General features: G+C 39.3%; 2 protein-coding genes across 2 annotated transcripts; both read right to left on the bottom strand.

The window, feature by feature from the left end:
• Window positions 1-3,834, bottom strand: foxr1 (forkhead box R1). The gene is made up of 7 exons (XM_038701124.1): window positions 3,641-3,834; window positions 3,281-3,373; window positions 2,537-2,760; window positions 1,700-1,768; window positions 954-1,081; window positions 423-655; window positions 1-87 (listed from the first exon to the last, which is right to left on the bottom strand). The coding sequence occupies exons 1-7, from the start codon at window positions 3,759-3,761 to the stop codon at window positions 59-61; spliced, it is 897 nt and encodes a 298-aa protein (XP_038557052.1). The 5' UTR covers window positions 3,762-3,834; the 3' UTR covers window positions 1-58.
• Window positions 3,835-4,792: 958 nt separating this feature from the next.
• Window positions 4,793-13,517, bottom strand: LOC119890085 (V-type proton ATPase subunit d 1). The gene is made up of 8 exons (XM_038701123.1): window positions 13,312-13,517; window positions 11,482-11,653; window positions 7,989-8,167; window positions 7,757-7,836; window positions 7,409-7,486; window positions 6,875-7,051; window positions 6,487-6,564; window positions 4,793-6,111 (listed from the first exon to the last, which is right to left on the bottom strand). The coding sequence occupies exons 1-8, from the start codon at window positions 13,436-13,438 to the stop codon at window positions 5,950-5,952; spliced, it is 1,053 nt and encodes a 350-aa protein (XP_038557051.1). The 5' UTR covers window positions 13,439-13,517; the 3' UTR covers window positions 4,793-5,949.
• Between the last annotated feature and the right edge of the window lie 1,589 nt (window positions 13,518-15,106).

Below are 15,106 nucleotides of genomic sequence, written 5' to 3'. Positions count from 1 at the left end.
AAAAAAAAAAAAAAAAAAACTATGCATATAGTTTAACAGATACCTTTAGTAACTGCAATCACAGTGCGAGTAAACTCCGAATAACATCTGAAACAAAAAGAAAAGTCATCAGTAATAAATGAAGCAACTCACTTAAGTCTTAAGATTTAACTCATGTAAGCTAAAATCTTTATTACAGATTATCATCCCAAAGTTTTCCAAAGGACTAAGTGTTTTTTTGTTTTAAGTGTGTTGCTGCTGCACACTGATGAAAATCTAAGTCAGCAATCGAGATATTCTTAATTCCCCTCACATTAGGGTACAGCATTAAGTTAATGTAGCAGTGAGAGCTAAAGTTAAAGGTTGTGGTGATTAGTCTGGTCAGTAAAGGAGGATCACAGTGTTTAACTCATTTCCTCAGATTAATGTTTTATCACAGTCACCTGGGTTGGACATGCTCCTCTCCAGCTGCTTGAAGGATTCTTCTGTCAAAGTGCAGATCTCATCCTTTAGCCGGCGTTGGCCGTCCAGAGTCAGGTGCCAAAAACACGACTTTCTCTTGCCATCTTTTAACAGCTGGTTGCAAGTTTTGCGGAAGCTGTTGTTGAAGCACAGGTTGTGTCGGATGGTGTTCTTCCAACCCTCTGGAGCCGTTTGAAAGAAGGGGAAGTGCTCTCTGGGAAAGGACAGAAAGGAATGACGGAGGTTAATACTCCAAAACAAGCTGGGGTGCAACATGTTGCTCCAATGCAACTGTACCATTAGAAATTGCACACAGGCCCAATAGAGATCTAAAAGATCAGTCTGACATTTTGGAAGATACTATTTTTTGCCTTCCAGCACCAACAAAAAATGTCCGAATGCGTGCCATGCAATTACTGAACAGAATGTACGTGTATGTCTCATAATCTCAGGGGATAGGACCTTCAATCTTTACATAAACCTGTAATGTGTTTTAGCAAACAAATTCTGACCTGGTGAAGTGGTAAATCTGCTGGACTTTGAGGCTCCCAGTATGGCTACTCTTGAGCGCCAAGGCGATGAGAATGCAGTAATTCACTGGTGGACGAGGCCAGCATCCTGGCTTCAGAGTCTTACTGTCCTGGAGGCAGATAGAAACTAACTATTGGTGCTGATGCAGTTTATTTAAACATTTCCAGAGCACCTGGAAGAAACCTACATATACACCACACTTGAGCGCAAACTTACAGGGCATGATCAGTACAATGTATTCATTTCTATAGCCCCCTAAACCTTGCTATCAAACCTTAAGATTTTGTTGATAGCATTAAATATGCATGCTTAAAAAGGCAACAGCCAAACAAATTTGACATCATTACGTATTAAGTTTTACTCAAGCCAATTTGCTTTATCACGTCTGTCAGGGTGTTTGATCAGATTTGATGACAGTACAGGCAACATCCCACAACTGTCTTCACACTTTGATCCAAATATCACCAAATGCTGATTGATGCACAGAAATAGGCGTCATTACCTTAACTTACTACTTAAACCTTATAACTTTCCACTTTAAAAATAAAACAAAAACACACATATGGAGAGCAAACAAAAAGAAATCTATAAGAAATAACAAATTGCTTATCTTCATGTAAAACCCCATCTCTCATATAATAAAATTATATATATAGTAAGATGATCTGTTTACAGCTTTTAAAGAAGTAATTAGAGAGCTCCCCACATTCAGGTCTAGTGTTCTTACCCTGGCCTTCATGGTCCTTCCCTTCCGTCTGTTCTTGGCTGGTCGACAGGAGACGTCTTCATTCTTGATCTAATCAAGTCAAGGATTGTGAGCTTACATTACACACAAATTTGAATCAGTGCATTGAATCCTTTCATAGTGTTTGTGCTGTTATCCTGGATTTTTTTTAAAAGCATGTCGGAGAACTACACGTTACTCGGTACAAGAACATATTTACACCTGGTATTAATTTGTTGTTGGTATTTGGAGCTTACATCTATTTAAGAATAACAAGTTAATGCAGGTGTAAATGGATAATTACAATGGGAAAGCCAGGTTTGTATTGTGATTTCAGGCAGGTGTAAATAGCAGAACAATCTGCCCAGCCGGTTGGAAAGTCCACCTCTGCATCTTCCTGTTATGTCAAGCTGAACTGCAGACGTTATCTATGAGCCCTTTATAAATACCAAATGCAAAAGCATGTGATCAGATGCAATTTTCCAGATACAGATTGTCTATTAGGAGTAAATGGGGTCCAATTAAGATGTTATGAATATCACTGATGCATTGCTACGCATCTTTTGGCATTACCCGCACCTGTAGATAAATGGAATAGTTAAGACCATTAGTAGGACTGCGAGTCCATGCATGTCCTCACACATGTGCTCTGACCAAAAACTTTCATAGAAATACAGCTCTATAGCGCTCCTAGAGGTCAAAAACTCCACAAGGAAGCTTTAAGACTGGTTGCACAATATGTACTGTTAAAGGGTTTTAACAGCGAGTGTAAAATAAAGCATGTCACCACACCCACTCACATTTACTGTTAAGAGTGATTGTTGGTGTAATTCATGTTACCATATACTCAGTGGAGGAGGAAACTGAGTGAGGCAGTTCCTCCTTGAAGGGAGCATCCTCTGTGCTAAGTTGATGTTGGGTCTTCGCAGGGTCCAGGAGGGGTGTTTGGATTTGTTTAGCAGGTTTGCAAAGCGTCTGCACATCTGCTGCAGCTTCTGCAAACTGGATCGGGCAGGCAATATTGGGATTCACTAACAGCCACAGGTTTGGCTTTACAAAGGTGTCTGATGGGACAGAAAAATCATGGCAGACATTTAAGTTGCTACAGCAATTTGGCAAGGACATAAGCCTAATGGCAGCAACAGACAAAACAACTTTTTGCTTTTCTGAAAAAGACAATCAACGGCAGGTGTATCTTCGCAGAACCTACTGGCTCTGCCCAAAGATATAAATAAATTAAAAAAAAGTGTTCCAGTGGTTCTAATTAAGATGTTTGCTTGCTCAGATTATGTAAGAAACAAAAAATACATTAGCTAAGTTAGTAATCTCTTGGCTGCAGCCACACAATCCATTGTGGTGAGAAACACTGAAACTTTACAGGATATTTTTAATATAATTTTAGAATGACATTCAAGTGTGTATTAAAAGGGTTTGAAAATATAAATGTGGACAAAAAGAGGGGGGAAAAAAAAAAAAAAAAAGTACAAAGCTGTCAGAAGTAAATCATGCAAAGCTCAACCAGACAAGTTGTTGCTGAATTAGCAGGTCAGTCCACAGACAGATGGCAGGTTCTGTACAGCTCACCTGACGTTTTATCGTACCAAATGAATTCATCTTTTCTTCTTGAGGCTCTTACCGATGGCCTCTGGACCACGTATTGATCATTCAGTTTGTCATCTGTCACCAGTGATAGATTAACACAATGACACTCAACATTAGACAATGACAGCACATTTTGCACTTTAAAATCAGTAAGCAGACCTTCAGACTCCATTCAGTTTCCAAAATGTAATGTGATACTAATAAATATAACTTGGTTCCCCAAGTTTTAACATAAATTGAGTCCTCCATTGATTTCTGTGCAGTTTGGAATGAAAGGAAGTGAATAACAATCACTTTTTAACCTGTGAAGCCAAACACCACAGAACAAAGAAAAACAGTCACCATGGTAAAACTGGTCTGTGGTTGTTGCCAGTTTCAGCTCCTTGTCCATGTCCCAGTCCGTAAGGCCTACAGAACAGTGCAGGTTAAAGTGTCGAGCTTTGGTTTTAAGCTGTAAAGTCATGGTTCAGTGAGTTTTAATAGGTTTGTTCCCTTTTGTTTTTCAGATGCTCTTTGATAAGAGAAAGAGGTTTACTGACAGCCCTGCAGGCTGGTGATTCAACAGCTGGAGCTGAACAGCCTGATTGGACTCAATTAAACCCTAAGAGAAGAAGCTGTGCTCAATCCTTCATTTGCGCCTGTAGTTACCAAATATTTGAATTTAACAAATCTGATTTTGTTTCATAGATTAAATGTAATCATTTTATTTCTACATTAGGTGCTGAAACTGCACTGAGTTTGATTGATTAAATAAACCCATCTGTTGTGATCAATGTTCCATACTAATATTGTCAAGGTGAGGACAACTACGCAAACCTCTTCTGAGGAAGACAGAGACATGCAATTAAAGTAAGTGGACCTTGACTTCTTTTAAATAAATTAACTTACAAAAAATGAAGTTCATTTTGTGAACCATTGAGAACATAAACCCTTTTATCCTGAATACCTTTATATTTAGAGGGAACATTTTGAGACACACTTAGAAACTGCTATTGGGGAGGTTCTGCTCTGACTAGCCTTAAAACATTGTCCAGCAAGACCCTGATAACCACTAGCGTCTGTTTTGTTTTCCTGTGTGACCAGAAAAGTTTCTAATTTAAGGCTTATAATTTATTAAGTCATGCTAGCAACCTAGGTAGAGTAATTTTAGTCAGTCCCACACTCTGGTTCAGACTGAAGTATCTCCATACCTGCAAAACAAATGCCATCCCCATCAGCCCCAGCTGGCATCAGGACTGTAGCTAAAAGCACCACTGTGCCTAGCCTGGCAGAGCCACTAGCATGGCTGTAGAGTCTACGATACTTGGATGACATTTCATTAATGAAATCACTCCTTCTTATTAGCAAACAAATACAAAACCTCCCTCTACAAGCACACACTACACTATATAATTCCTAGCTTTACTCTTTGGCAGACTGATTTCGTACTTCCTTTTCTACATCTGTCACCTGCACATACTAAACAAAAAATGTCAAAGCCATTTGAGGAGTCCCTTAGATTTTTCTAGCCCTGCGTTAGTGCAGTTTAGTTTATTTTTTTGTCACATTTACAATACACATTTCACAAGTAAGAAACAGATTCATACGGCAATAAATCAATTTTTACAGCATGAAAAACAAAATCATATAGTCATCTTTAAATATCTATATATATTTGTATACTTTAAACATTAAGTCTGTCATATACTCACAAGATTTTGCCTCATTCCAGTACGTTCATTCACAGAAACTCACACAGCAACAGGGACGGTGAGGACTCGCAGCTCCTGTTCAAAGCCTTGTATTTTTAATATCTAACAATAATCTAGTTGAGACAACAAATCAGTTGGGGCTCACACATTTTACTCGTTAGTTTTTGGGGAAAACCACAGTAATGACCAGACATGCTGAGAAAACCTAGCACTAAAACAGAAATAAATACAGGTTATATAGAACCTGGTGGAGACTGACGCTGAGCAGAGGAACCTTTTCGTGTCCGCTTTCTTCTGGACTGGCTGAAGTTCTGAGGTTTAGGTTCAGATTTTGGACATTAACTTTGGGTACGGCATTAAATCCAAAACATACAGTATAGTGCACACTTGAGTGTTGCATGTGCCTGCAGATTAACGATCTGAAAAAGATTATTTGCTTGCTGTGTTGGGAGTTCATGGTAAAATAAAAAAAAAAATGCTTCACCACTGTCAGGGCTTGTATGTGCCTGGACTTGCAAATTCTTAATCTGGTGTATTTTACCAGCATGTGTTCAGTGGGCATAGCGTGCCCCCAAACACAACACACACTTCAGAAAGTTTAGACAATCATATGTATTTGGAAGTCAAATGAGCTGCCTCCTTTGCCTGGTGAGCAGATACCAGACACCAACCACCTCTGTGGGGCCAGGCACATGTCATTCTTCTCCAAATAAAGACTTGATTTAAGTAAATTATGTGTTTTACTTTCTAGGCAATAATAAGCCAGGCTGGAACTCTCATTACAACAATAACCTCTGGTGTTGGGAACCAATTTAACACCTACGAGTGAAGAATGAGGAAAATTTTGCATCAAACCATCAGAATCTTTAACACCGAGGTGAGACCGGAGACACTGTTCAAGACATAAGACTGAATGAAATGAAGGCATGAAGGGGAGGGACGGACAGAGGAAGAGGAGGCTCAAAAGATGGGAATGTAGTTATCAATCTTGGCGCGGTGCCGCTGGGCGATGCACTCTGCGATCCAGACAATGTTCCTGCACTCTTGCTCCTTCAGCTTGACGTAGGCGTAGAAAACACTGAAGTGGAACTGGTTGAGGAAGGCCAGCTTGTTCAGCTTCACCTGGAATTAGGAAGGAGGAAGAGACTGAGTGTACAAACACCACAAAGCTGATAATGACAAGCCCACTACTAATTGACTGACACACTGTGAAGCGCAGCATGCATGTAAATTTGATGTGTGATCTGCCCCCCCAGCTCCGGTCATGGCCAATTCCATACACGTGAAGATCGATCGTTGGCATCTCTAGTTTCTGACTTTTTTTTCTTCACACATTCACGGCTAATGTTTTTCATGTTTGTAGTTAGCAAACCAGTGGACAGTGAAACCTAGATGGAGCTATGAATGAGCCGGAGTGCAGCCAGACTCCGGGCTCGTAAGGTGTAAGACACATACGTTGCTTCTCTACTAGGAATAAGTTTAAGTTGATCATGTCACCTCATGCTCAAAGAAACGGTCCTCCAGTGTTTTGTCGCCTGGGTTGCTGCCAGCACCTTCGAACAGCAGCTTGTACTCCTGAGGAAATGAGTCAGACATATAGTGATAGTGATTATTAAAACAATGTGTTTCTGTAACAGACACCAACAGGAGACTTAAAAACATGGAATTTGAGAGACACAAGGGAACGAGTCAAAACTCAGCTGACTTTAAAACCTTTAAAAAACCTCTTCAAATTACAGTCACGCACTAAATTTGGCAAGTAGGCCGACTGCATTTGCCTTAGCTTTGCATGCAAATTCAGAGGGATCAGAAAGACAAGTTAACATTTCAATGATTACATTTATATTTAAAAGCTACAGTAACCCTTGCAGGCTTTTGGACTTACAGGATAGAAATCAGCGACGGCCTTGACTTGCTCGTAGTCATCTGCCCGGGCCAGCTGAGCAAGGCCTTCTGGGTAAAGCTTGCCGCAGTGGGGGAAGAGCTTGGCGCGGTCTTCCTTGGACAACTCTGTGCCAAACGAGTTGATGGTGATGATGAAGGCTCTCCTGTCTGCCTCAAACTGCAGCAGAGACAGAAAGGTCATTGGAGCAACAAGTGACTGAGCGGAAACTTTATTTCAAAGCCAAAAAGTCTGAGCATGTTTATAGCCACACTTAGAGTCAACATAAACATTTTCATTTTCATGTACACACACATTCTCACTAAACCCTCTTCAAGACAATATAATAAACCATACTGTGTTGACAGGTAATGTATTTGTTTTTGTACAAAATGCAAATTTATAGGGCTTGAATGTGACAAACGTATCATCTTTCTTAAGCAGCGAACCAGTGGAGGCATCAGTGACATCCTTATCTGTTCTGTGGCAGAACTTCTGTGTGTGTGTTTGTTTTCTTTAAATAAAGCAGAAACTCACCTCTAGAATAGGACACATGGTGTCAGCCGTGGTTCCTCCGAGGTTGGAGCAGAACTTATAGAAAGCCTCCAGGTAAGCCTGAGATGACATGGTTCAAAATGTTTTTTTAAGCAGAAAACATGAATAAACAAATCATTGCTGTTCTTGATTAAAATTATTTTATAGTGAAAATTGAATGATCAATTATAATAAAATATTTGCAATTGTTGAGTTCTCTTCTGATTTTAGCCTGCTGACTATTGATCTAATTTCTCTTTATTACATTTTTTGTTTCAGTCCATTCTCATTTTTAATCACGTAAGCACACACCTACATTATTGCTATGATCATAATTATAACATGCTTTACCTTGTAAAGCGTGTTACGAATTATTTCAATGTTCATCTCATCCAAGTCCTGCTCAGATATGCAGTCCTGGAAGAATGCAGCTGAAAAGAAAAGAGAATTTACACCAAACCAACAGAAAGGAGTGTTGAATGTTTCTTTAAGCTTTGCTGCCATCTCCTGTTCTGCACGAGACATACTATTCAGTTTTTACATCCTCCTTTGTTTAAATAGCAGTTTATAAGGAGGTACACACCCAGGGGCGTGTCCACCAGGATGGCGTTGTACAGTTCGGCGGGGGTCTGGGCGATGTTGACCGCCTCCATCTGCTCGAAGCTGCCCAACGGGTGACACTTTGGCACCAGCTCAGAGATGGCCCGCTGATGGAGGGTGCCCGTGATCAGCAGGATGACGTTATCAATCATATAGCTGTACCTGAAGTCAAAAGACAGGTGGACATGGGTTGTCATGAGCAGAGAAGCCATTGCTATCCATCTCATAGCAGCATCAGTCTGAGAAGCCTTTATTTATTTATTTTTTACTATTTCCCCTTTTGGGTTTTGGTCAAAAAATAATTTAGGTCCTACAGCAAGTTTTAGCCCATTAATAGTACTTGTTTTTTTCCATTACTGTAAACTTATAAAATCACAACATATAACATGTAAATGTATGTTTTACATTTATTTCCAACCTTCCATTTTAGTACAGAATAAAAAACAAGCTCCTGAGACATGAAACAGATCTATGAACATTTACTCCCCTTTATTTCAGTGTCAAATGCATAGTTATGCATTTGTAGGCACATTAATTGCATTTAAGGACAATCACAGAATTCTGGACACCAACATTTTTTTGCAAGCAATAAAATCATTTTAAAGATATTCGTATCTGTTTTTGGTCTTTTGTTTTTTTCCAAAAAAGTAACTCATCAATGGGTTGCTTTCAGCAAGTGACGATCGGTTCTCAGATTTCAGAGCATACTTGAATGCACCAATGAGTTCGCCAAACAGCCCCTGCTAGCAGCTGTAGCACCAAAAGATAACAGAACTCTGATAAAGAAAAAAAAGGGGACTGAATACAGGTGCTGGTCATATTATTAGAATATCATCAAAAAGTTGATTTATTTCAGTAATGCCATTCACAAAAAGTGAAACTTGTATAATGTGATTATGACTGATATAGTTCAAGTGTTCATTCCTTTTAATTTTGATGATTTTAACTGACAACTAATGAAAACTCCAACATCAGTATCTCAGAAAATTAGAATATTGTGAAAAGGTTCAATATTGAAGACACCTGGTGCCACACTCTAATCAGCTAATTAACTCAAAACACCTGCAAAGGCCTTTAAATGGTCTCTCAGTCTAGTTCTGTAGGCTACACAATCATGGGGAAGACTGCTGACTTGACGACCATTGACAGGTTGCACAAGAAGGGCAAGACACAAAAGGTCATTGCTAAAGAGGCTGGCTGTTCACAGAGCTCTGTGTCCAAGAGAGGCGAAGGGAAGGAAAAGATGTGGTAGAAAAAAAAGTGTCCAAGCAATAGGGATAACCGCACCCTGGAGAGGATTGTGAAACAAAACCCATTCAAAAATGTGGGGGAGATTCACAAAGAGTGGACTGCAGCTGGAGTCAGTGCTTCAAGAACCACCACGCACAGACGTATGCAAGACATGGGTTTCAGTTGTCGCATTCCTTGTGTCAAGCCACTCTTGAACAAGACACGGCGTCAGAAGCGTCTCGCCTGGGCTAAAGACAAAAAGGACTGGACTGCTGCTGAGTGGTCCAAAGTTATGTTCTCTGATGAAAGTAAATTTTGCATTTCCTTTGGAAATCCAGGTCCCAGAGTCTGGAGGAAGAGAGGAGAGGCACAGAATCCACGTTGCTTGAAGTCCAGTGCAAAGTTTCCACAGTCAGTGATGGTTTGGGTGCCATGTCATCTGCTGGTGTTGGTCCACTGTGTTTTCTGAGGTCCAAGGTCAACGCAGCCGTCTACCAGGAAGTTTTAGAGCACTTCATGCTTCCGGCTGCTGACCAACTTTATGGAGATGCAGATTTCATTTTCCAACAGGACTTGGCACCTGCACACAGTGCAAAAGCTGCCAGTACCTGGTTTAAGGACCATGGTATCCCTTGTCCTTAATTGGCCAGCAAACTCGCCTGACCTTAACCCTATAGAAAATCTATGGGGTATTGTGAAGAGGAAGATGCGATACGCCAGACCCAACGATGCAGAAGAGCTGAAGGCCACTATCAGAGCAACCTGGGCTCTCATAACACCTGAGCAGTGCCACAGACTGATGGACTCCATGCCACGCCGCATTGCTGCAGTAATTCAGGCAAAAGGAGCCCCAACTAAGTATTGAGTGCCGTACATGCTCATACTTTTCATGTTCATACTTTTCAGTTGGCCAACATTTCTAAAAATCCTTTTTTTGTATTGGTCTTAAGTAATATTCTAATTTTCGGAGATACTGAATTAGGGATTTTCATTAGTTGTCAGTTATAATCATCAAAATTAAAAGGAATAAACATTTGAAATATATCAGTCTGTGTGTAATGATTGAATATAATATCCAAGTTTCACGTTTTGAATGGAATTACTGAAATAAATCAACTTTTTGATGATATTCTAATTATATGACCAGCACCTGTATTAGGGGTGGGAGGATAAAAATCGATCCAGCACAGTAACGCGATATTTTCCATGGCAATACTGTATCGATACACAGAGGTTAAGTATCGATCTTTTATTATATAAATTGTACATGAGAAGTTTGTTTTTTGGCACTAATAAAATTGCTTTTTCGGTCCACGAGAAAAAAAAGTTTTCTTTTGGGGACACAATTTGAAGTTGGAAAAAAGTTAATATATCGCAATATGTTTAAAATGGCAATAATATTGTAACGTGTATAAGTATTGCGATAATATCGTATCGTGGGGCCTCTGGTGATTCCCACCCGTACTGAATATATACTCTTATGCATTAGATCTCATTTCTCCAAACCGGTTGTCAATGTGCACTGAATAAACACAAACCAGTGGCTTGTGGGTACAGTGTTTCCCCTAGGATGGAGTTGCAGCAGTGGAGGTCAAGCTAAAAAGATTTGTGTGCGTAGTGCATAGTATGTCTCAATATAAAACCCCAACACAACGTGTCTCTGCAGCATTGCTCTTGTGTCCATGAGCTTGCGATGCACATTAGACTAGTTAAAAATTTACATTTTCCAATAAAAAATGTAATTTCACATCATATTGGGCCATTATTTTCACCATATCTCTAAAGAAATAGTAAAACTAGAGCAGAAAATAAATAAACAACACCCAAAGATCAGTCTGCTGGGGAGGAACTAAACTAAACCATTAGATTTGGGGAAAGGATTTTGGATGGTTCTGATGCTCTCCACAGTGATTTTACATTTATGGCACAGCATGTTTTGGTCATCACTCCCTAAGCCTCAGAATCATTATATATAGTATTGTTCATGTTTTTTGTGTCTTCATTCAACAGCTTTTGACATTTATCTGAAACATTAATATTTAAAAAAAAAAAAGGCAAATAGGCTTCGCTTCCCCTCGCAAGCAGCTTCACTGTCCCTGGTGAAGTGTTGGAACAAGAGGCAAACCACAGAATATGTCTAATTCTGATGTGTACTGTGGAAAATTAATTTATTGCAGCTTTTCAGGGAATGTTACAGTTCAAGATTAAGTTAAACCTAATTTCAACACTACAGTCTTATTGCTTACGTGATGAAGTCCATGAAGCTGGCCAGCGGCTCATACGACTGGTTCCTCATGTGGCGAAACTCCACGACCATCTTCTCCTTCAGCTTGTCGTCAATAACGGACACGGTGAGAGGAGACGCCTCGTTTGCCAGGAAGCTGCCATAGTCTGTGCTCTGCAGGTGGAGCTTCAGATCTGCAGGGGGAACACATGGACAGAGAAAGTAGCTGATTAGAAAGACTTGTTCTTGTTGGTGTTACGTACCGTGGAAGAGACCTAAAATCAAGCTGCAAGACAAGTAATGAATTCTGAAATTTCCCTGCTCATCAACAAATCTTTGTGTCTCAGAACATGACTTGACTGATTTGCGTGTCAGGTAACGTTACATGACTCGCCCACAGACATTCAGCTTACTTGCTGTCGTTGTGATGTTAGCTATGGTAGCAGGACAGAGTTGTGAGTATCGCAGTCTGGAGCTGCTGTGCTGGCTCTGGGAAACCATCTCGTTCTCTCTGCATGTGTAGCTTCACAGCAGCAACTGTAGTGACACTGTGCTAACCCACAACTAGCTAGCTAATGTTAGTTACATTTCTGATTTTCTGCTATATTTTCTATTTAACTCTTTTTAAAAATTAGATATCTTTTATGTAAAGCCCTTTTCTGAATTGCCTCATTGTTGAAATGTGCTGTACAAATAAACTTGCCTTGTCTTACATTACTTGCTCTGTTGTTATTCACCCTATATCATGGTATTTTTCATGGTGTTGGATTTCTTCAGAATCACATACACCACCTTTAACTTGTTGAGGACAGTGGACAGACATGTGCATGTACCTCTTTGATAAATGGCCCCATCTTTTCACCTGCCAGTGAGGAGCTTTACTGGGATGGTGTAACAAATTGGAGGTTCATGCTGACTCCCCCAACTTGTACATACTCAACACTGCTTGAAATCATAGTTTGGAATAAACAAACTATCACAGTTAACAATATTTCTTCTTAAATCTTGATAAAGTTACATTATCGCTGTGTGGTAATGCAGAATGTTTCTATGAATCTGCACTTACAGCTGCATAATAGCTGCAACAATAATATAAATACTCGATGTAACTTCAAAAAATAAAACTAAAGAGGATGACTGATCACCATATTTATTTTTTACTCTTTGATGTTGATGCTATACAGAACTTACTAACCTGAGAGTATTTATGATTTCTGATTTATTGAGGTATTGTTTGGGAAATGGTGTGAAGGCCTAGTTGATATGACATTTAAAGACTCCCTGCTCACATTTCTGCTTCGCTACACAAGAAAACAAGAAGTGTTTACTGCAATAAAAGCTCGGTTATATTGAGGTTTACCAGAAAACTCACAAGCAGCCAGTTTAATCGTTAATGACCATAATAAAACTGCGGAGTGTCAGTGCAATAGAGCTAAATCTAACGTTAATTAAACATGTAATTTTGCCAAGTCTGTAGTGTCTAGCGGAACAGTGTAAATATCTTCCTAGTGTAATCTCACTTCCTCTAAAAAGCCCATCATTGATCAATAGAGGACAAAACCTTTGGCTACATTTGCTTGGCTTGTGTTAGCATTAGCTAAGACTCAGAGGATAGCCAGATTAAACAACCAAATCTCAAATGATATGTCGCCTTTCATGTGTATTACATGTTGACGTGAATCTTAATATCTATCACAAAGCAGAATACTGAATAGGACGACTAACTTAAAAGGAATATTACCGTTGATGTAAACCAAGCTAACTAGCTTTGAAACTGACAGCTCTTCGTTAGCTAGTGGAATTAGCCCTGGCTGCTAGCTAATAGCCTGAGCTAGCATCTGCTTGATCTCACCTTCCAGGGTCTCACACTGAACGAGGTTTAAATAATCCGCCTGCGACAGTATTCCAGCTTTAAATCCTCTGACCAGCCCCTCCAGGTAGCCGTTATCGACGTTAAAATATAGCTCGGAGAAAGGCATCCTGTCTGGCCGTCAGATCCGTCTCTGCTGCAGGAGAACCGTCCGGCTAGTTAGCGTTAGCATCAGCTGACTGAACCACGTGACCGCGTCATCTGATCCGGTCATCTGCTTCTGCGTGTCCGGTCTTTTGCGGATGGCACAGTTTGCATTAGCGTCACTTATATTTCTAATAACACATAAAATAATGTACAGTTTTAAAATAAATTGGATCAAGCAGTTTCCAAGCAATCCCACCTCCACATGGAACTTATACCTAATTATTTTCCTTACAATTGCCTCGGATATGTTCATCTGATTACAGATTAGATAAATGTCCCTTAATCTTATCTGTTTTCCACAAACAAATGCTCTTAGCTTGGTCCTTAATATACAAACATAATTTCTACCCACATGCTTCATTTGGAATATTACAAAAAATCTAAAAACCGGTTCAACAACAAAATAATTTTAGTAACCCAACTACTGAACAATAACGGAAAACTCTGAATTTGTTTCTTTGGCATTCATATCACCCCAAATGAGTTTGACATAGTTATCGATGTCATTCCTGCTGGTATTTCAACTCTGTTAAAAGGGGGTGACAAACCTGTCTGTTTACCATCACCAGGCCCCAAGAAGACCTCAGTGGCTAAGAATCTTAAAATAGGATCATTGTTTCAGCATGCAAGAGGTCCCCCCTATCTCTACTGTTGCATCCTACTAGTGTGGATTTGCTGATAATAATAATAATAATAACAACAACAACAACAACAACAACAACAACAACAACAACAACAATAATAATAATAATAACTTTATTTGTAGAGCACTTATATATATGAGTACAAAGTGCTTTCACAGAAAATAAAGAACAATTAAAATCATAACAGTTAAAAAGACACCAAATAAGTAAGACATAACATGCACAAATTAAAATGTAAAGAAATTAATTAAAAGGCTAGCCAATCAGATAAAATCAGAAAACGCTTTCCTGAATAAATAAGTTTTCAGGCGAGACTTAAAAGAAGATACCGACTCCGACATCCTGATGTCAACGGGCAGGTCGTTCCAGAGCCTTGGGGCCCTTACTGCAAAGGCTCTATCTCCTCTAGTTTTCAGCCTGGCCACAGGGATGCACAGAAGACCTCTGCTGGAGGATTGTAAAGGATTAAGAGGTCACGAATATATTCAGGAGCGAGGCCATTAAGAGCTTTAAAAGTAATCAATAAGAACTTAAAATCAATACTAAAACAGACAGGGAGCCAATGTGAAGAGAATAAAATCAGAGTGATATGGTCGTACTCCCCCTGATAACTGGGGAAATATCTGGAGTACTTTCTTAAATAGTGATCTTTCTGTGTAGTGGCTCCTTAAATAGTGATCTTTTTATGTAGTGGCTCCAAGAGCCTTGGATTATGTGGAAACCTTTGGAAGTCTCCTAAAGACACATTTTTTAACACAAGCTTTTAACTAGCCTTATGGTTTTATATTTTATTTGTTATTTTTTTATTATTTTTTATTGTAAAGCACTTTGTGACCACTCCTGTCTGTGAAAGTTGATTTATAAATAAAATAAAAGTAAAATAAAGTTTCCTTATTAACTAATTAGGTAAGGGAAGTTTCATTTAAAATTGCTTGTGTTATCCTCTTATTATTTAAGTTTTATCCTGCTGTCTTCACAAACTTAAG

This window comes from Micropterus salmoides, unplaced genomic scaffold (assembly GCF_014851395.1).
Source record: "Micropterus salmoides isolate LMB-PRFRI ecotype aquatic unplaced genomic scaffold, ASM1485139v1 Ms_hic_scaffold_6, whole genome shotgun sequence".
Lineage (NCBI taxonomy): Eukaryota > Metazoa > Chordata > Actinopteri > Centrarchiformes > Centrarchidae > Micropterus > Micropterus salmoides.
This window is presented reverse-complemented; position numbering and strand designations above follow the sequence as displayed.